Source organism: Lissotriton helveticus, chromosome 2_1 (genome assembly GCF_964261635.1).
Source record: "Lissotriton helveticus chromosome 2_1, aLisHel1.1, whole genome shotgun sequence".
Classification (NCBI taxonomy): Eukaryota; Metazoa; Chordata; class Amphibia; order Caudata; family Salamandridae; genus Lissotriton; species Lissotriton helveticus.
Window position 1 is genome coordinate 1,960,917,188 of NC_136059.1, and position 21,947 is coordinate 1,960,939,134.

The 21,947-nt window shown below is 46.7% G+C and overlaps 1 protein-coding gene across 1 annotated transcript in view; it reads left to right on the forward strand.

The window, feature by feature from the left end:
• The window catches only part of TMEM184C (transmembrane protein 184C), a 197,588-nt gene that overhangs the window by 88,248 nt on the left and 87,393 nt on the right, over positions 1–21,947 (forward strand). Inside the window, exons 5-6 of the mRNA XM_078676898.1 lie at positions 9,542–9,616; positions 12,981–13,074. Coding sequence (XP_078533024.1) covers positions 9,542–9,616; positions 12,981–13,074 — 169 coding nt within the window. The remainder of the gene's footprint in view (positions 1–9,541; positions 9,617–12,980; positions 13,075–21,947) is intronic.

Here is a 21,947-nt window from a genome sequence, read left to right on the forward strand (position 1 = left end):
GAACTGTGAATAATTAGTATCTATTTGGCATTTGTTCGCTTGTGGTCCACTTTGAATGTTGTCTTTTGAGCCAGCAGAAGTTACAGCTCCATATGAAGTTAGAAAAATGTGGCTGTACCCTGACCACTTATTATGACAGTTGTATATGAATTTTCCTAAATGTCTTCTCAAGCTTGCTCCTGATGTAAGCGAGTTGTAGAATTGAAGATCTGTACCATTGTTATGCAGATGATGTCCTCTAATTAACATGCTCAAGCAGTATCTTTCTGCTGTTGCATACCATTTTTCAGCAGTTCATGGCACCTGTAGAAGCTGTAGATTTTGTTCAATAGTAAAGTAAAAACGAAAAACTAATAATGAGTATTTGGACAGAATGTACCTTACATAGTATGTGGGTGTGTATACCTGCCCTGAGGGCCAGACTGGATGCAAAACTGGTGTCTTGACTATTTTGTTTGGCCCTGACATCACTCTACCCCAAAGGCATAGGTCTGTCCCTGACAGCGTGAGATCTCTTACCTGTCCTGTCACATGGAGGGGCATGCCAAGCATTCCCTCTGTGTAGGCAGTAGACTTCTGTCCCTTCTATTTGTATATTATGTTAAGCAGTTGTTTGTACCATGTATTACGATTTGTATTGTAACCAGACCTTTCTCTCTGTGTCAGTGAGAGCAGGATCTACTGAACTCTAGAGTGTCTCTATGTGTGCAGTCAGTGTGTGACACACTTGTGGGGGCAGGACTCTGCATTTGTATGTGTCAGAGTCCTGAGGTCAAATGGATCCTTTTTGGATTCATGACACAAGATGGAGGGTGGAGCCCCATTACTGAATTAAAGAGAATGGGACAGTGCTGCCTTTAGAAATTTCATGATGACTTTGTTAGCAAGTGGCCCGGCCATTGATTAGTTCTTTTTAGCACGGCCATTTGGTTTATGGTAGAGGTGAGAGCTAGGACTGCAGTTTCTGTTGTTCTGGATGAGTGAGTTTCTAGGCAGAGCCTGCCTTCTTCTGTTTCTGATTTACTACCGCGGGAAAGTTGATTGTAGCCAGCTTTAGAGGTCTCACAATTCATTGTGGCATGGTTATGAGTACTTCTGTTTGGAGCCAGGCCCATTTTTAATTGCGGTGTGAACCATCATTTTGCACAAACCCTGTGTCTGAAGAGCAGCCTGGAAATTACATTTAAAACAGAACCACCAACCCAAACTGGTTGTAAGCATGATACAGGATATCCACATCCTTTGCTTGGTAAATGTATAAAGGTGGTATCCAAACCACCCCACTTTGTTCCAGTCCCAGTTTCTTCTTGACCAAGGAAGAGAGTGCTCTGCAGAGTGCTCGAAGAATTGCTGTGTTACAAGGCTGTTGTCTGAATGACAGTCTGTCTCCCAGAGGAGACTGACATGAAAAACAGTTTCTGCTGGAGGAGCAGAGTGTCTGCCTGACCAGCCTAGAAACTTGCTTGCCTGCTGAGAGTGGGAAGGAGTGTTGCTGCCCATGTGCCTGGCCCTACAGGAAGACCGTTTGTGTAGGAGGAGCGGCCCAGTGTGTTTCTGGCCTGAGTGGCAACCAAAGAAAACTGATGAAGCAGAGAGAGCAATCCAGGAGAATCCTATGATGTGAAGGGTTCACTAGGCCTTTCTGCACATTTATTGAGGAGCTGCAAATAAGACTGTACCAAAGCGTGTCATTCTGTGTTTCCGGCAGCCTGCTGTGAGTGAGTGGTTTGGTGCTGTCCCCACCAATGAGGAGACAGAGATTGAATCACTACCGATTATGATGCCCCAAACCTGCCCGAAGGTTACATATGTTGCCAGACACCACAATGAACACTCGGTCTGGAGGCTGCAACTTTTGGAAGATGAAGCACCGCTCTGAAGCCAAAGCCGTAGGGCAGCTGCTGCCGAAGACTAGTTCCACCATGAACCAGCCTGCAGAGCCAGTCCTGTGAAAATTGTCCTGCTTGTGGCAGCTTCTGCTGCGTTCTACAAAGTAGGAATCCTCCCCATGAGGGCAAGAACACCACCTAGGCCTGAACTAGAACCTGGGTGGCTGCCTTTCACCTATAAATAGCTGCAGGGCTTAGCTGCACTTGGGAACAAAAGAGAGACCGAGACGTACAGGTAGATCCGCTATGCACGATTGAGATTTTTTTATACAAAGCCACTAAAGGCATTGAACTGATTTACATAATCTGAAAGAAACATTTAGTTGTAGATTCCTTACCTTAGAATCTCCCCCAGGTGTCAGACTGGATCCGGAAAGTTTTCCGTCAGCAGTACCCCTGCGCGTCGGAAGGTGGCGATGGTCGACTCCGCGTTCTCCATCGTAGTCTCCGGGTTGACGTTGCAGTAGCTACATAGACACCGTCCTCGCACGCTGATGTCAGTTGTTTCTTTTTCCGCGCCAGCAAGCCAGATCCGGAGAGAGCGGTACCCCCAGTCAATTTTTTACTGAACTTTTTTCTTGACTTTTGTCAACTTCGTTGTTGTTGAGTCCATTGACTCCTGGTGCACGAGGGATGTCCGGCTTTATGGCTTGCAGATCCTGTAACCGACTGTTGTTAACGGATCCGCACCGCATGTGCCTCTACTTCCTGGAAGAATGAAGCACTAAGTGGAAATACTTAGTGTCCCTCTGTTGCACTCCTTGAAGGTTGGATTAACCTTTTTTCTCAATTTCAAATAAGTTCCACAATAACTTAATGAAAGTTTTATTCAAAAGAATATATTGTTTATTATCCACAGTTGGTCATCATAATGATACGTCTCATATATGACTGTAAATAATTTCCACATTATCTTAGTGTCGCCACATCTTATGTACACCATCCCGTTATCCCAATGCATTTCGGGTCTAAGACCCTCCATCAGGGGACTGAATTTCCTATGAATGAAAAATTAAGGGTTGAAATTAACACAATAACCTTCTGGTATATACAAACTGTGGGTTAAATAGTGCAAACGGAGTGAAAGTCAAAAAAACACCGTCTTTCCTACTGTTAAGTAGTGTCAAAATGCTCAGAGGACAAGGTGAATGCATGTGATGTGAAAGAAATATCCATGCGAAATGTGAACGACAAGATTGGTGAAATAACGGTTATGCTGTGACCACATTGGAGCCCTGTGCATGAGAACGGTGCGAGAGACCCACGTCCGATACAATCAGAGGATCGTGAGTGCCGGTGCGGTGCGGTGAAAGGAAACCGGAGTGGCGAGGCTATGAAAAGTTGTGGAAGGGGACCGAGATGGCAAAACTATTAGAGCTTAAAGTAAAGGGTCAGAGAGCCATCTACCTGCACGAAGTCAGAGCAGTTACCGGGAGGATGCCGCGAGTTTATTTTTTCAAATTCTGTCAATAAAAAATGAAAGTAAACGTAAGACGCTGACTGGGTCGAAAATTAGAAGTAAACTGAATAAAGCAAATGCGCGAGGCGCTTACCTAGGGAATCACAAGTTGATTCTTACGATGTCTGGCGTTCGCGTTTGAGGTAGAGGTGGGACGAAAGCGCACAGTATGCTGGTGTTTAAACGTGTCATGGAGCCAGTGAAAATAGAAATCGGACTGATCCGTGTGAAGTTTGCGGCAAAAAGCTAAATGGATGGGCGCCATATTGCAAAGGTGTATCGGATAGGGGAAGGTATCCTGTGGTAGTGAGAGGAGACAAAGCGGGGTGAAAGCGTGTAAAACCGGTGAGGAGGGCTGCAGTGTAAAGGTGAAAAGTCTGTGATGAACATGGGAAAAATTATAGTGATAAGGCCAACAATAGCTCACACTGAAAAATGACTGGAGATAACAGAGGTATAAAGCAAATTACAAAACACATTTTTATGAAACATGTGAAAGTATCCAGATACGTCAATCACAAAAAACAACTGTATTCTATGCAGTCATGAAGACCTTTTGGCTAGCAAGAGTCCAATTTTTTTATCCACATAACTTCTTTTTGCAACAGTCTCTTTCTGTTGTCCACTCCTTCCAACATAGTTACGGTTTCAAATACCATGAATCTCAATTGACTGATGTTATGTCGTTCTTTGTTGAAGTGTACTGCTATTGATTATTTGTCTGATTTGGTGCGTATATTACTCTTGTGTTCTGTCAGTCTCACTTTGATTTTGCGTTCCATTTTTCCCACATAGGGGAGTCCGCAAGGACACTTCAATAAGTATACCAGATTTTTTGAGTCGCAAGTAGCGGTTGTTCGAAGTTGTATTGAGGTACCTTTGGTGGGATGTGGAATGCTTATGCCTTTTATGATATTATTGCAGTGACTGCAGTTTAGGCAGGGTTGAGTTCCTTTGTAGTTCGTGTTTGCCAGTGTTTGTGGATTGGATAGACCACACCCCCAAGTTGTGTTCCGACTGCCGGACCACGGCCCGAAGTCTTTGCGGGAGCGGTCCCGAAAGCTACTCGAGGCCCAGCAGTCGGCTCCGCGCCGCTCGAGGTACCAGTCGTGCAGGAGGTTGAGGGACCGGTCGTGGAACCAATACCATTCTTCGTCGAAGTCTTTGCACTCCGGGTCACGTAAGTCTAAGCACAAAAATAAGTCGAAGAAGCATTGTCGCTCTTCAACTTCTCCCCGTTGTTCTGCAGACGTGATGAGGGATGTGGGTGGTGCCCCTCCTGCGGCTCCACGTGCGGAACCTGCTGGGTCAGCTTCAGATTTCCCTCCCTTTCCGGGACCCAGTGCGACCCCTGCCCAGCTTCGGAGTTTCTGCGAAGCGATGCATGCCATCTTTGGGCAGCCTGACTCCGCCGGCACGTCCCGCGGACTCGGCTGGGGGCTCTGGGCCTTCAGCGTCGGCGGCTTCGGCCTCAGCGCCGCAGGGTACCCCTGGGATCCAGGCCTGGATCCGGATCCGTGCCGGTTGACCTCCTTACTCCTTCCCGGCTCCGATTCCACAGGCATCACATCCGCCACCGGTTTCGGCTGTGTCCCCAGCCGACGTCAATCCCGGCCTCCACCTCAAAGTGGACACTGAGTCGGACCGGCATCGACCGATGCCAGACCCGACGCTGATGGGTACTTTTGTGCCCCTTTTCTACCCTGGCTCTTTGAGACCAGACTGGCAACCGGAGGAGGGTGAGGAGGACTTGGAGGGGCCTGGAGACCCTTTAACAGACCAGCTGGTGTATGAAGAGGACTGGAGAGAGGAACTGGGGGAAGCCAGTGGTTTGGCTACCTCACCAGACCTTGACATGTTGTCTCCTCCTACCGTGTCTATGGAGGAGGGAGCGCATACGCAGTGGTGTTGCGTAGGGCGGCCGAGGCTCTCCACCTCAACCTACCTACGGTGGAAGTCAGGACTAACCTCCTGACAGAGGTGCTTCAACCGTCAGCGAGCTGTTTGGAGCCCTGCTGCCGTTTAATGAAGCCCTGATAGACATTCTTTTGGGCACCTGGTCCAGGCCCAACACCGGGGCTCCTGTGGACAGGATGATTGCCCAACGCCACTGCCCAGCCCCAGGCGACCCCTCTTTCCGCTTCCAACACCCTACCCCTAAGTGCTTTGTAGTCCAAGTCTCCATGTCCAAGGGCGCATTCCCTACCGTTCCCCTGGACAGGGAATCCAAGAAGCTGTATCATCTTGAGAGGAAGATGTTCTCTTCCTCCAGCTTGGGACTGCGATCGGTAAACACTGCATTCCATGTGGGACACGGTTGCGCAAGTGCTGCCTCAGTGCCCGGAGGAGGCCCGGGCTGTGCTCTCTCTCGAGCGGTTGCTGAAGGGAGAGACGCAGCGAAGTTTACCATCTGCTGTGGGCTGGATACCACAGACGGTCTTGGCAGGATGATTTCCACGTCAGTAGCCCTTCGACGCTACGCCTGGTTGCGTTTGACTGGTTTTTCCGGGGATGACCAATCCACACTTAAGGACATGCCCTTTGATGGCCGTCGCCTTTTCGGGCAGGCCAGTCCACCACAGCCCCCTCTGCAGCAGCCTCCAAATCCTCCTAATCCGGGTTTTCAGGGCCACCAAACGCCAGTGGGCGTCAGGATCCGCCATCACCTCCCCAACGTCGGATAGGTGGGTTTTGCAAATAGTCCGAAGGGGCTACTCCTCCCCTTCGAGACTAACCCCCCCATCCATGCCACCCCAGTACCATCGCATGTCAGAGGATCACCTGGCCCTTCTCCAACAGTAAGTTTTGGCACTCTTGGCCAAGGGAGCAATCGAGTGCGTTCCTGCCCTAGAAGTAGGTCGTGGTTGCTATTCCCACTACTTTCTGGTGCCCAAGTAGGACAAAGTCCTGCATCCTATCTTGGATCTCAGGAACGTCAACCGCTTCCTGCTGGGGTTTTCCGTCAGCGTGCCAAAGTCACACCTGACCCCCCTCTCAGAAGCTCCTCTTCATTGAAGCGAATCTGGACACAACACAGTTTCTGGTTTATTCTCCCGAACAGCGAGTCTGGAATATTTGGGCTATGATTCCAATCTTTCAGCCTCTATTTCGGCTTTCGGTCAGGATGGCCCTCAGGCTGTCTGGGTCTGATGGCCTCCTGCATCCTTCTAGTGGATCATGCCAGATGGCATATGCGGGCTCTGCAGTGCGACCTCAAGTTTTAGTGGGCCCAACATCAAGGGAATCTGTCCGATTGCGTCCAGATCTCGGAGGGCACTGCACACCAGTTGCAGTGGTGGCTTACGGACCAGAATTGGGTCGAAGGCAGATCCCTTTCCCATCCTCAACCAGAGTTCACAGTGGTGACAGATGCACCACTCTTGGGATGGGGCGGCCACATGGGGGAGGCGGAGACAGAGGCCTCTAGTTTCTGGCGGTGTCCGGGCTCCACATCAACCTTCTGGAGCTTTGGGTGATTTGTGTTGCACTCAAGGCATTCCTTCCCTCTGTCAAGGTAAGAGTAGTGCAGGTGTTCACGGACAACACCACCGCCATGTGGTACTGCAACAAACAAGGTGGGGTGGTCAGTTCTGCGTGTTGGAATTTCCAAGGCGCCACTCACTAGGCGACGCTTTTCGTCGCTAGTGGAGTTGCGGTCTTCTATATGCCTTTCCGCCTATACCACTTCTGCCCAGAGTGCTGAAGAAGATCAAGAACGACTGGGCCCAAGTCATTCTTGTAGCTTTGGATTGGGCATGAGGAGTCTGGTATCCGGAGCTGCTCAACATGGCCATCGATCCTCCGATCAGACTGCCTATTCGGGAGGATCTTCTGTTGCAGCAGCAGGATACGGTCCTCCCCCCGAACCTGTCCAGCCTCCACCTCCTTGCGTTGAGATTGAGCGGCGGCAGTTGACGTCGTTTGACCTGTCTCCCGAAGTCTGCGATGTTATCTTGGCAGCCAGGCGTCCCTCCACTAAGACGGTATAGGCCTGCAGATGGAACACATTTGTGGCATGGTAGACAGCAAAGGCTGTAAATCCCCTTTCTGCTTCGATTTCTGATGTTCTCTTGTCCCTCCTTTCTTTGGCCCAGCAGGGCTCTGCTCTGGGCACTCTCAAAGGCTACCTCTCGGAAATTCATGCCTTCCTTAGGCTTCTTGATCAGCCTTCTCTTCCCCTGTTGTAAATAGATTCCTTAAGGGCATTACTCATCTCTTTCCTCCTGTTCCCTTTGTAATGCCCCAGTGGGACTTGAACTTGGGGCTTACTTATCTTCTGTGTGCTCCCTTTGAGCCGCTGCATAACTGCCCTCTCTTACTTTGGAAACTGCCTTTCTGGTGGCCATCACCTCTGCACGCAGGGTGAGTGAGCTACACGCTCTTTCTTCCAAGCCTCCCTTTCTTGCTGTCCATCCAGACAAGTTTGTCCTTAGAACTAGACCTTCCTTTCTTCCCAAGGTGGTTACTTCTTTCCACATAGGTCAAACCATCACTTTGCCCACCTTCTTTCCGCCTCCACATCCTTCAAAAGAGGAAGAGAGGCTCCACCGTCTGGATCCAAAACGTGCAATTTCATTTTACTTGGATCACACAAAACAATTCCGGGTGGACGACCAGCTCTTTGTTGGTTACGTGGGCGCTAAGAAAGGTTGTGCCATGCACAAATCAACCATCTCCAGTTGGGTTGTTCTGTGCATCAAAGCCTGCTACTCTTTGGCAAAGAAGGAGCCTCCAGTGGGGCTGCTGCCCAATCCACCTGGGCGATGGCAACTACCACTGCTTGGAGTGCCCCTGAATGACATCTGTCAGGCAGCTACGTGGGCATCGCTGCACACGTTCACCAAACACTACTGCCTGGAGAGCCAAGTCCGGAGAGACTGCTTCTTTGGCTGTTCTGTTCTCCTGGACTTTCTGGTGTGAATTTAGTTCGCAGACCCACCTCCGGGGTTGGTATTGCTGGGGTACCTATTCTAAGGTAAGGAACATATAACTGTTTCTTTCAGATGAACAATCTACTTCCCTTTGGTAATTATATATCTGTAAGAAACATAGGTTAGATATAGATTCCTTACCGCCCCACCCATCCTCCCTGTTCTGCGAACTGACTTCTAGGGTTAAGAATATCCTTTCAGGGCCCTAGTTTTGTGCACCAGTGGTCAGTGTCTTGCATGCCTCTGCGCTTCTGGTATGGAAAGTCGTGTACAGAACTGACGTCCGCGCACGAGGGCGGCGTCTATGTAGCTACCGCGACGTCATCACGGCGACCACGACACCGACGACGAACGCAAAGTTGACCAACGTCACCTTCCGACGCGCAGGGGTACTGCTGACGAAAACGGTTCCAGATCCAGTCTGATCCCTGGGGGAGATTCTAAGGTAAGGAATCTGTAAATAACCTATGTTTCTTACAGATATATCGTTACCGAAGGTAAGTAACTTGTTCATTAGGTCATGGAGATATTGAGTCATCTGCACCTGAGCCTAGCGCTTGCCTACACCCTAATATAGTGAGGATAATAATAGTAGGATCTCGACCATATCAGAAGGGAAGATGGCTATGGAAGAAGGGAGGGAAAGTGTAGCCCCTCATGGTTAAAGTGCAACTTAAGACAACCCCTATTTATAAGTTGTTTTTCCTTAAATTCTATCCTGGTGCTTTATTCTTTATTGCCATGGAAGCTGAAAATCATTGTTTTATTGTCAGCTGAGGTGTGGTAGAGCACCTACATGCAACTTCCCCCAACAATCAGCAGTCTTGCTCATTGGGTAGCCATGTATGCCATGAGATATAACTTGATTCTTGGTCCTGGGGTGGAAAGATATATCTGACTCATAGGTCTTTCACCGTGGCCTCCTATCAGATTCCCAACAGCACATCCTCTCTGTAACAGTGATGATTACAGTTTTATCATTAATGGCATTGTGTCCTTCTAAAACCTCAAAAGTAACTAGCTTTTGTTTTTGGCCACCCAAAAGACGTTTTAAGAAACTCCTAAGACACTCAATACCATTCATCTGCTAAATTCATACATATGTTGCATGTCACATGAACAACTTGCTAAAGATTCAGGTAATGCTTAGTTGTATTGATTTTTGTAGCTCTTAGTCATTCTAATAGCTTGTAAAATATTTTGCCTAGTTTGAATATATATGTGGAGCTGTATGGATAAACTTGTGGTCCTTTTCTTCACAGTGTTTTGTTGTTTCGGTGCAAGTTGGGAGTCCTGCAGTACACAGTAGTCCGCCCAGTCACTACTATAATCGCTTTGTAAGTATGATCACAATGGCCTTTCTTTTATTTGTGGTAGCACCCGTTTTGACATTTTAGGTATGTAGTATGGTAGAAATAAACAGAAATAAACATTCCCCAATCAAGAGAAAGCCCACCGCGTGGAAACTAAACACCAGATGAGAAGACGACCATCGCTTCTCAGGTATAAATGGAATGAAACGAGATAACAAAGGAAAGGAGTATGTCAAATAGAATTATAACTGTTGTATTGAACATCCATTACAGGAAAAAAAAACAAAGCTGCCAAAATGTAAAATCCCTGACGAGAATCCTGGAACTTAACGTCCAGGCTTCGAAACGCGTTGGCACACGATTAGAGCACAGAGGAATGAAGAATTGAAATTCAGTCTGTGAAATAAGAGATAAACTCCCTTCCAGAAAAACTTAATTCCTTTAAAGAAAAGAGAAAAAATGTCTTTCCCGGTGCTTTTACAGATACCTGATAAAGACATTTCAAAAAGTCTGGGATCACTAATGTAGCCAGTTAAGCAACATTGGTTGATAAATATACATGAATTGGATGTATTTTCTTTCTATGTTTGTCTTTTGTAAAAGAAATGTCCAATGTGATGTAATACGCTTTATGATTTGAATGGTTTTATGATTTGAATGTTTTGTAAAATGACCAGACACTTGTCTTTTTGTGCACAGAAATGAATTTATGGGAAAAAAACAAATGTAAGTTAAAGGTATAAATAATGTACCGGAACAAACGGAAAGCAATGAGTTTGTTCATGAAGCGAAATTGTGAATGCTTACAATGAAAGCGAGGTGAAGGCCCATTCTCCTTTTTTTGAAAATGTTAATACGGCCCTGCCCAAACCTCGTCCCTTGGGCCTAACTCCTCATTTACCTAAAATGTATCCATAGCAAGCATTAATGCACTCTCATGTTCAGACAGCCTTACTTCAATGTCATTTACCTTAACCAATGAGCCTTAACTAATTCTGTAAAATAATGAGTTTCTAAACTTGTGCTGTGTCCATTTGTTGTGCTTCCACTGTTACTGTGTGTTTATGTACACATGCTTTAAACCTTGCCTCTAAGACCACCCTGTATGCTTGTGCCAAGCTAACAAGGTGGTGAGCAGGGGATATTTAGAAGTTCAATCTAGAAAGAAGGGTCTCCACTTGGACAAGGTTTTTACTTCTGCCAACTACAGAACTCCATTTCAAACAACCGCTGACTGCCTTAACCACTCATATGTTAAGGCATATGTGTGGTTTAGGCAAGCTTTGTTCTTCCTGTGTGGAAACATTACACGGGCCTCAGCCCGTGTTGTAAAGACCATTTCCCCCAGGGCAGACAAGCTCCGCCGTCAACACCTGGCTGTTCATAAGGGGCCGTTACACCTGGGTTTCTGCCACGAAAGAAGAGAACCTTGACTCGATCTATTCACCACTGTCAAGAATGTGTGATGTCCACAGTTCTGTGCGTTGGAGTTTCCAAACCGCCTAACGCTAGGGGGAACATTCCACCTACAGTGCAGCTCAGGACTTCTGTACACCTTCCCACCAATATCACCCCTGCCCCGGGTTCTGAAGAATACCTGGAACAACCGAGCCAACAGTGTAGGGTTCTGCAGCCGGGCCTTCACAGTCTCCACCTTCATGAATGGGGATTGAGCAGCAACAGCTGAACACCTTCGACAATCCTCCTGAGGGGATTGTGTCATTTTGACAGCCAGGCGTCCCTCGTCAAAAACTGTGTACGTCTGTCATTGGGACAAATTTGTGGTTTTTGTGGCACACTTCAGGTTGGCCCCCTCCAGGCCAAGTTATCTAACTTTCTGTTGTCAGCTTTGTGTCTAACTTGGCAAGTCTTTGGGCACAGTTAAGAGGTACCTTTCAGCCTTTTTATGATTGCTGGACCAGCCCTCATTATTTGTCACTGGTTGTGATGCATTTTTTGAAAGGTTTCCTACACTTGTTTCCTCTTACCCCCCAGCCCACCACCCCTTTTCTCATGCCTCAGTAGGACCTTAACTTGGTCCTCACATATTTGATGTGCACTTTCTTGGATCCACATCCTTTGTGGCTCCTCACCCTCAAGACAGTGTTCCTTGTCGCCATCACCATGGTTCTGCCAGTGAGTGAGCTTCAGGCTCGCTGTGTTAACCTGCTCTACACCACCTTCTCCACAGACAATCTGGTTGTCCTTCTTACCAAAAGTTGTGATGCCGCTGTGAGATATTGCCTCTACGCTTAAGTATAGTAGCAAAATTGTGTACCCATTGGCATTTCTAAATCGGGTAAGGAGGCAGACCAAGACACGCTGAATTGCAAAAGTCAAGACGTGTTGATACAAAGACATTAATAATTTGCAGCTTGTGATTACAAGTAAACAGATGTGTACTACGTGTTTAAAGAAGCAAAGATCAAAATAGCAGATTTTGACCACTGCATCATCCTTATCCATCGTGGATAAGGCAAAATCTATCTTTACCCCCTACGTTAAGGCAAAATCTATCTTTACCCCCTACGTTTCCTTCACATGTTGACAAAGCTGATTTTAGGCCCAAAGAAAAAGGCAAAAAGGGTTGGATCTCAAAATGGTGACGGCATGACTGGACAGATTACCTCTGTTTTACCAACATTCAAATTCACATAATTTGAGGTCATCCATCTCTAAACCCAACCTTATACAAGCAGGTGTGTTGCTGTGGACTTGACATCGATTTTAATCTCTAGCAAAGTCTGTGCGTCATCCATGTAAAGAAACAAATCAAAGCTGCAAGCCAGGATGAGATAAACCAGTGGAATCATATATACATTAAAAATTAAGGGGCAATATTTGGGCCTCAGGGACTCTGCAGGTCGGTGGTGGACATTAATGAACTTGGATTGTCCTCTTGGCTAAAAAACTGGAGAACCAAGATGGAACTGTGCCGACAAAACCCATTTCGGAGAGAGTGTCGGAAGGATAGGATAGTTGCCCGTGTTGAATGTGTAGGTCATTGCCTTTTCTTATCCAGCCCTCATTCTCCCTGTTGTGGCTGACAGTTTTAATTCTGCACGTTCATCTAGAAACAACACAGAGCTAGTTTAAGGGAAAGTGAACAGCTGAGTAATGGTGATACGTTCCCTCACCAGTGCAAGTATATGAGCGCAGCCGGAAGACAAAATAGAGAAATCTGTGAATGCTGTACTACTAATATGCTAATCAGTCGATCTTTGTTCTGGATTTTGGAACATTGTGCGTGGATTGACCAAGTTAGGCTCATCTCTTACTGATGTTGTCATTGTTAATAGGCCATAGAATGCACGGTGAGGAGTAGTCCTGGAGTGGATATATTTTTCTGCCGATGACGACTACTGTTTAATGATTTTTTTTCTTCTAGAATCTGTCAGTTGAGTGGAGTGTACGGAGAAGGAAACTTCAGCTTTAGAAATGCCTGGACGTACTTGGTTATCATCAACAACGCATCACAGCTGGTGAGTGGTGGATCTTTTCTTAACATCTGTTTACCAATAGAATAATATTCGCTGTAGGTTTGTTTGAATCTAACACTCCGCTGTTCTTGCCGCTTCACTCTAAATGTGTCACTTTTAAATGGACAAGGAGTTTATAAATTGGCTCAGTCCGGCTCCGAACCGGCACAACCCTTTTGTGACATAAACTAATATCCAGGAGGGGTGGGGAGACATAAGGACCCCATCACCATTTTATTAAGAAGCAGTCAGAGCCTTATTTATAGTGTGGAGTATGGATGTAAATGCTGCTGCAAGCTTATATTTAAGCGGGGCTTGAGGGGTGTCTGAATCTTGCCATCTCTTTGCTTCTAATTTGAGTTATTTATTTATTTATTTTTACAAACTTTATTTTTATTTTTTTTCCTGCAGTTGTTACAGTGAAGTAGCATAAGATATGCATTCAATAAAAAATCTTATATTCATGTGATATGTGCAAGATGCATCTCTTTGCAAGGGAACTATAATTTGATTTAAATATGAGGGGATTTTCTTTTCTTTCTTTCAAATATCTTACTATTTCTAGATGCTTCACATCATACATTCATGTATGAAAGAGCAAGCTTTCAGTGAAACAAGAGTAAAATGAGGTTGCCAAGTGCGAGCATGAGGTCTCAAAATGGGGTCCTTCCTGTCTGGAACACTGGTTGTAAATCATTTTGCAACGGTAGATAGAAACTATTAGCATGCTGCCTCTGATGATCCATGAGGCTGCCTAATTTGTCTCCGACCAGTGACCCGGCAGGATGAGTCATAGAATTATGAACTTGGGGAACAAATAGATGAACTGTATCACTGACTGCTTCATATTAAAGAACTTCTGGATTTTTTACGTGTGTAGTGTAAATCCTGCACTGTTCACAGCCTATATTAGGGATCACATTTTCGTTTAAGTTTCTATGTTGGTGAAAATATTGGTGTTTTACATCAGCTGAAATGTATTACTCAGATTGTTGGCTGCATTTTTTTAAATCCAGAAAGGTAAATAGAAACACAAAAGGAGGGTGGTCGCACACTGCTTCACATCCCAGAACTCCGTTTGCCCCAATGCATTATGGTAAATGCAGTGCATGATAAGACTTACTTCAGTGGTAGTCTTTGGTTTTTCTCCCTTGGAAAACATGTTGTTTCGACTGGTTCTGTACTTCTCTCTACTCATTCAAGAAATGTTGAAAAATTATACTAGAGATTATTATAATTTCTACAATGAACTACCCTCTAGCCCCAGAGCCTAAATAACTGAACTTCTCTACATACATTAAAAAAAAAAGGTGAAACATGGTAATGGAGACATTTATACTTGCCACACCAAATAACACATATATTGAGCAGAGAAATAGTGATTTAGACAAACGATAATAGTATGAGACAACCTAGTATTCAACATACCAACACATTCCATTAAACGTCCATTGGAACATATTCCTGTTAATCTATACCAATAGTTAGAACAGTATCTAGACCTAACCAATGCCATGGTCACCATTGTTTTACTTTTAGATCCTATAGGAAAAAAACACGTCTATTTACTCCTCTCTCAAACCATTTTGAAGAACACTTCTACAGTACTTTACAAATGGCAACAATGAATTTTGTCATTAATGCGGTTAGGTTAGAAAAAAAAGTTTTTTTATCAAAAATAGCTTCTTTGGTAGCAGTGTGTTAGCTCGATTTCCTCCTTACGGTAACTATGGTATTCTCACCAGTATCTGAAATGTGAGTTGAGACATTCAAATGAAAATGTACTCCAGATGTCGTATTCCTGTTTCTAATCGCACATGTATGTTAAATTATTCTCCTTTTATTTTTAATTCCATTTTCCCACATTGTCCAGTTCACAGATACATTTGATTAAATACATGCAAAAAGTGGTGACTCGTAGAGACAAATGTATAACTGTTTTACCTGTGTGTGGGTGATACACAAAATGTCCCTTTATGATGATATTACATGATGTACAATTATTTGAAGGCATGCATGGTCCCCTTGTATGGGATGGTTTTGGAAAATTTTTGGAACATTTCTTCTTGTTGACATGCAGTTCCTTTTCACTAGAACCTATGAATTTGTTTCTGTTTCAAGTATCTTCCAGTGGCTACTAATAATATTTTTACTCCGTATCGAGTATTACTGTCATCCTTGCAGACATAATTTTCTTTGTCATTGAGCAATATGTTCCTTTTCGTTTTCTCTGTTCTTTCAAATGTCTTGACGGGTATCTCCTGAGGATTTCCCCTATTGGTGAATTTCATCATTATTTCGTTCTTTTAAATTACAGTGTCCTCCAGTTTTGGCGTTTTCTGTTTTGCCCTAATCATTTGTGTGTCCTTAAGAGTTTCCTTCACTAACACGAAATGACAGATAGTGTAGCTAATTGTTGCAACCCGTGGTTTTTACTGTACAGTTCTGTATCCCATCCTTCTTTTTGTTGTACAATTCTTGCATTTAAAACTGTATTGCTGTTTTCATCCATTTTATAGGTAGACGTTACATTCTGATCACTTTGATTTTAAGTCGTTCTATTTTCTTTCCATCGGTTTTAGAGGGCATAACAGATTTGAATAGATGATTGTATAATTAATGAGTTATTATTTATGTCGCAGATGATAATTTTGTACTCTCAATGATGTAAAGTGTGTGGCTATACTTCGATGACAGGACAATGATGTTTAGATCGAACTCAAAGTAGTGCATGACTTTTGAAGCTGTTTACTATGAATCGGTGTCACTCTATTGGTGGTTGTATCCAGAAAGGCTTGCTTTATGATTCCACAGGCAATGCACTTACTAAAGTAGCCAGCAAATAGTTCTTGAAAACTTGAAACACATTGGGAAAATTAGAGTTAATAAAGAATGCACACATTTGACAGATCAGTGGTTCTAAGTGTAAATGCAATTAAATATTTGTAATGAACAAAAACAAATTTATAACTCAGCTGCATCAAAGTAGTCATTTAACATCATAAACAAGTGTAGGAGTATAATTCTGTCAAGCCTAAAAGGCTATTTTGAGTGGTGCACAGCTAACAATATCTTGTCTAGGGTGGCCTTAATGTATAGATACACATTTCCTTTCTGCTTGACAGAGGGTCAATACCTCAAAAAGCTGAATTAAAGGTGATAAGAGATGGGGACATGATAACTGTCGGCAGAACAATTTTGAATGAAGATTCGGACAACAGTTATTCTGTATATTAAGCTTGTAAAATGAACACACAAAGATGCAGAGGGGACCACAGCCCTCTTTACTTTGGTGACCTGGTGAGATGCATGTTTATTTTTGTAATCCATGTGACCGTTACACTACCCCAATCCCACAGGTAATAATTTACTGTGTTTCAAAAGACTGTGAAGCCTGGCTCAATGAAATACCAAGCAATTTCACAGTCGGCGATCATCAGCAAACTGTGACTGATCCTTCCTCCAGCTAGTGTTTCTTCTGTCTTGGCTGCTTTAAGCTCCATACCTGGGGGGGGGGGGGCGTGGCCAAGCAACATGGCAGCCAGGACGTGAGCTTCGTAGCTTCCGGCCGGCCTGCAGAATAATCGTGCTTAATCCGGTCATCCAGACTCGCAAATTAGCCTGGAACATTGCATAAATGTCAAGCAACTCAAGGTGCTTTTAAAATGTAGCCTCCCTGCACGATAGAGATTGGGGTCTGACCAGGCCTCGAGTCAGGACTGGCAAGAAAGGCGGCACAGTGCGGAGAGGTGAGTGCGATTGAAGCCCGTGGGCTGCCTGGCTGCCCCTGCGGACTGCGGCTCGTGGGGTACAATGATAGTGGTACCTATACCAATATGAAATAGAACACACTGACCACAATGAAGATTAGAGTAACGTTTTAGTCATGTACTTTTATCTTCTCTGAATTGTATTAAAACATTGATTATAGCTGTCCAGACAAACACAAAACATATATACCGCATACATTTTGAGCAGGACTCATATACATTTAAAACAACATACAGAATTGTCAAGTCACAGGGTTATTAGTAGCATCAACTATAAGAGCAGTAATCTAATAGGCATAACAATCAATTATTGGTTCCTAGTAGATTTTGCAAAGTTGATTTCACGATAGAGAAAATGCGTCGACGTTTCGACCCTGGGGGGCGATGCACTGGATGTGCGCATCAGGGGCGGGTCTTCATCAGGACTGTACAGTTGTGGAACAGCCTTTTCTGGACCTCGGCTCCTCTTGGAAACCTGGTCCTATATACGTAGTATTGGTGGTCCACCGACTCAGCCAATATCGAGATAATTCTTCGATCTCTGTATTGATTGATTGTGGCAGACCCGGTTTGCAGAAGGAAGGAGTTATACCGTGACACCCGTTTTTCAAATCAAGGACACAACGCCTTACTGATAATATCAACGCTTTATAAAAAATCAACTTTGTAAAATCTACTAGGAACCAAGAATTGATTGTTATGCCTATTAGATTATTGCTCTTATAGTTGATGCTACTAATAACCCTGTGACTTGACAATTCTGTATGTTATTTTAAATGTATATGAGTCCTGCTCAAAATGTATGCGGTATATATGTTTTGTGTTTGTCTGGACAGCTATAATCAATGTTTTAATACAATTCAGAGAAGATAAAAGTACATGACTAAAACGTTACTCTAATCTTCATTGTGGTCAGTGTGTTCTATTTCATATTGGTATAGGTACCACTATCATTGTACCCTTACAGGGACGGATGTTGTGAGTAACAAACCAGGGAATACTATATTACTGTGTATTTCAGTCCGACAGAACCATTATTATTGTTCTATTACCCACCCAGGTTCTGAGGGTTACAGGGTCACCCCATTACATGTAATGCGGCTCGTGGGGAGCAGGTTTGTAGCCTACCCCGTGTATTGGATCCCCCGTGACGTGGGTGAATGCACCAGTCGGGGTGGAGCAGACCCTAACAGCGGAGGAGCACCCCCGAAAGAAAGGCTGCAGTGCCTCAGACACGGAGACAACTCGAGAGGCCGCAGCCTGAGGGGCCAAGGCACGCACACCTGGGTGACATCGCAGCTGTGAGAAGGTGAGTCGAGGCCCGCTGCTGCCCTCTGGAGGTGTGGGACCTGTGTGGTGAACGGGGGACTGAAGGTAACTGCGACGTGTGACGGAGCGTCTGGACCTATAGAGGCCAAGAAAGGGACGATCGGCCCACTGCGGAGACAGGGGTTGCTGGGCTGATAGCAGCGGATGAGAGCACAGTCCCACGCTGGACAAATGTTAAGAGACCTGAGGCGTGGCTGCTTACAAACTACCTGCTGGCCGAATCTGCGTGGTGAAGACAGAGATCTCCTAGCGAGTCACGCGCCGGGCACAGACTATAAGGGGGCCCAGAGAATACAGGTGCACTTAATCGGCGCCTGCCGGCTGGCTGCACCTGCGTACTACGAAGCGCAGGGGACGGGCTCGTGGCCCTCCCCCCCCACCTGTGCTTTTACCACCGCGCTGTGAAGTGGAAGCACCAGGTGGAGTGGGGTAGGCCCTGGTGGTGGAGGAGCACGGTGTAGAAGAGATCACAGCATCAAGGACATCAAGACTGCGAGAGAGGCCACATCCCAGACACTGATGCCGTGAGAGAAGCCGAAGTTAACCGGGGCACCACCGCTGCGATGAGAAGTTAAACCGGTGCTGCCCTGCTACCTGCTGAAGGTGTGGGGCATGACTGCATAGGAGGGGTTCTTAGTACTTGTGGAGCGTGCCGGAGCTGCTGGACCAGCGGAGGCCTGGAACAGGGCCATCGAGCTGAGGCGGGGGTGCTGATCTGCCTGTGACGAAGAGCAATTGTCCGGGTTTAGATTTTGGCTGTAGGGGGGGTGCTCTGGAGCAAGAACTGATTCTGGGCCACACAAAAGGACCCCGGACCCCACAGGAAAAGTGAGGACGCCTGGCAGCATAGTTCTCCTCTGAACACACACATATAAGAGCCAGCAACGGGGGGGGGGGGGACATAATCTCCCACCACACCCTAATACGCAGACTTCACAACTCTGGGATCTTGGACAAGGCCCTTGGCTGGATCAGCTCCTTCCTCTCCAGCAGAACGCAGCAGGTCAGACTCCCTCCTTTCCTCTCGGACCCTACACCAACCACCTGCGGAGTCCCTCAGGGGTCCTCCCTCAGCCGGACGCTCTTCAACGTCTACATGGAGTCGCTCGCCGTCATCGTCAAAACATATGGACTCAACATTGTGTCATACGCAGACAACACCCAACTCATCCTCTGCCTCCTACGTAAGACCTTTAAATGGATCCCCATTGAACACAAAAAGACCGTCACTCACGTCCTGGTCACCAGCAGACTAGATATGGCAACGCACACTATGACAGAATAAGAAAAAACCTCACCGCAAGCTACAGAACATCCAGAACGCCGCCGCAAGACTGGTCCTCAACCTGCCAAAACACTGCCACATCTACCAGCACCTGCGCACACTGCACTGGCTCCCCATCGAGGAAAGAGTCCCCTTCAAGATGCTCACCCACGCACACAAGGCCCTCCACGACACCGGACCAGCATACCTGAACAGCCGACTCAAATTCCACGCACCCCAAAGGACCCCCCGATCAACCCAGCTGTCCTACGCCGTGATCCTACGCACCAGAAAAACCAGATCGGGAGGCCGATCCTTCTTCTTCGCAGCCAAAACCTGGAACGCACCTCAGACAGACAGCATCGTTTCCCATCTTCGTAAGAAACCTCAAAACCTGACTCTTCGACGGAACCCCTCCTTGATGGACTGGAGCCTGCAACCCCCCACCCCCACCGCCTTGAGACCCTTACGGATGAGTAGTCGCGCTTAATAAAAGCCTGATTGATTGATTGACATACCGGTGACGTGGGCATTGGGCCAGACCTTGGGCAACTGAATCTGTCCCAGCCTTTGGAGGGTAGCCTCCAATCTTCAGACAGTGTGCTTGCTCCCCCCAGCATCAATAAGGCAGAGAGGGGTCTGTAGCCAGCGTTCCCCAACCGCGGATAACCAGAGCGGCAGAGGCGCTGGGCTGGAGCCAGGTGGAATACAGCGCAGCAAGTCCCAGTAATCAGGAGTGAGGACACAGTGCCCGGGTGGGCTCCAGGAGTCCCACCCAGAAGGCAACATGGGCAAAGACAGAGGTGCCCTCACGGGGGGGGGGTCCCAACATCATCACCCAATACACTACGCCACACCATCCCCCTCAACGCATCACGCGACAAACAGGGGGAGATGAAGATAACGGGGAGAGTGGCGCCGAACTCTTACGGGCCGAGCCAATTCAGGGTTTGCGGAAGGCACTGGAGAATCATATGCAGGCGGTATCCATAGATGTCAATCTCCTGCGGGCGGACCTCCGTAAAGTAGCTGACCAGGTAGCAGAGGAAGACATTTCAGGACTTAAGGGCACGGTGGTAACCTTGAAGAGGCAAGTGGCTCAAATATCCTCCACAACAAAGGCCTTGGAGCGCCGGGTGGAAGATGCAGAGGGCCGGGCCAGACGCAGCAACATTAGTGTGCTGTGCTTTCCCGAGAGGGCTGAGGGGAGATCCACAGAGCAGCTCCTTCAGCAATGGATCAAAACTCATCCAACGGGTCTATCGGGGGGTACAGGGCCTTGGCTCCCTCGCTGCTGCCGGAAACTCTTCTGAGCGCATTCATTGCGAAAATAATGGATTAAAGGGACCGGAAGTGGATCCTGTGGGCAGATAGAGAACAACAGGAAATATGTTATGAAAATAACAAAATATCCATATACCCTGATTGCACTAAACAAGTGCAGTCGAGCGGAAGTTAAGGGACATGCAGCTTCAATACATGCTACTATATCCCGCTAAGCTCAGGGGAAGGTGCACTTCTTTGAAACTCCTGAGGAGGGATAGGAATGGTTGGGGGTCTGTGTGCTCTCCCCCGCGGAAGCAGCTGGACTGGAGGCAGCAATGGGGCACCAGACAATCACAAAGAGTCCGGCGCAAGGTGAGTGGAGTGTAGACCCCAGATGCAGACCCTGACCCAGACCAAAGAGTTACAGTTGGGGACGACGGCACCATCCTAATGAGCACTGATGTACCACCGACTTGGGCATGGAGAGGGAACCAGCGACTTTCAAAGATGGAGAGCAGACACAGTTGCTGGAACCGACAGCTGAAGTGGTCACAGAAACCCTGCTTGAACAGGAAACCGATGAGGCTGAGGAGTAAGGGCCAGGAGGCCAGCGCAGGGGTGGTGGTGGATCTTTATATATTGACTAAATGCTTAGCCGAAAGGTGAGGGTTGGGTCGGAATTGTCTGGCTCAGCGGGTAAGGTGGACTGCTGAAAGGGAATTCCAGTGGCTGGTGCATAGGGGGTTCCACCCTTGGGTCTAGGGGATCTTGGCACTAGGGCACAAATCTATGACTAGGTCAGACCTTGGCATTTCTGGGCAGGCAGGTCCGATCAGCCTGTCCTGTGGTGGATGAGAGTGATGGCTCCAGTTGGGCAACCTAGGGTATTGTGTGCGTCCTGGCACGTGTTAGGGGTAGACATTAACAAATGCACTGTTGCTTGTACAATGCCCGTGGATGGGGGGTGGGATTTCATTTCTGGAGGTTCCCTTGTTCAACTTCGTATTGACCTTAAGAGGTCAGCTATGGGTAGGCAGGGACTAGCATTAGGCGCAGCACGAGATTATTCTGTCATGGAGACAGAGTTTAGATTCCTAACCTGGAATGTTCGGGCCTGGGCACTTACACAAAGAGGCATAGGGTGTTAACCTTTCTAAAACGTCACCACATATCCATAGCATGTCTCCAGGAAACACACCTGGATGACAACTGTGCTGCCAAGGTAGCCAAATAGTGGGGAGGCCAAA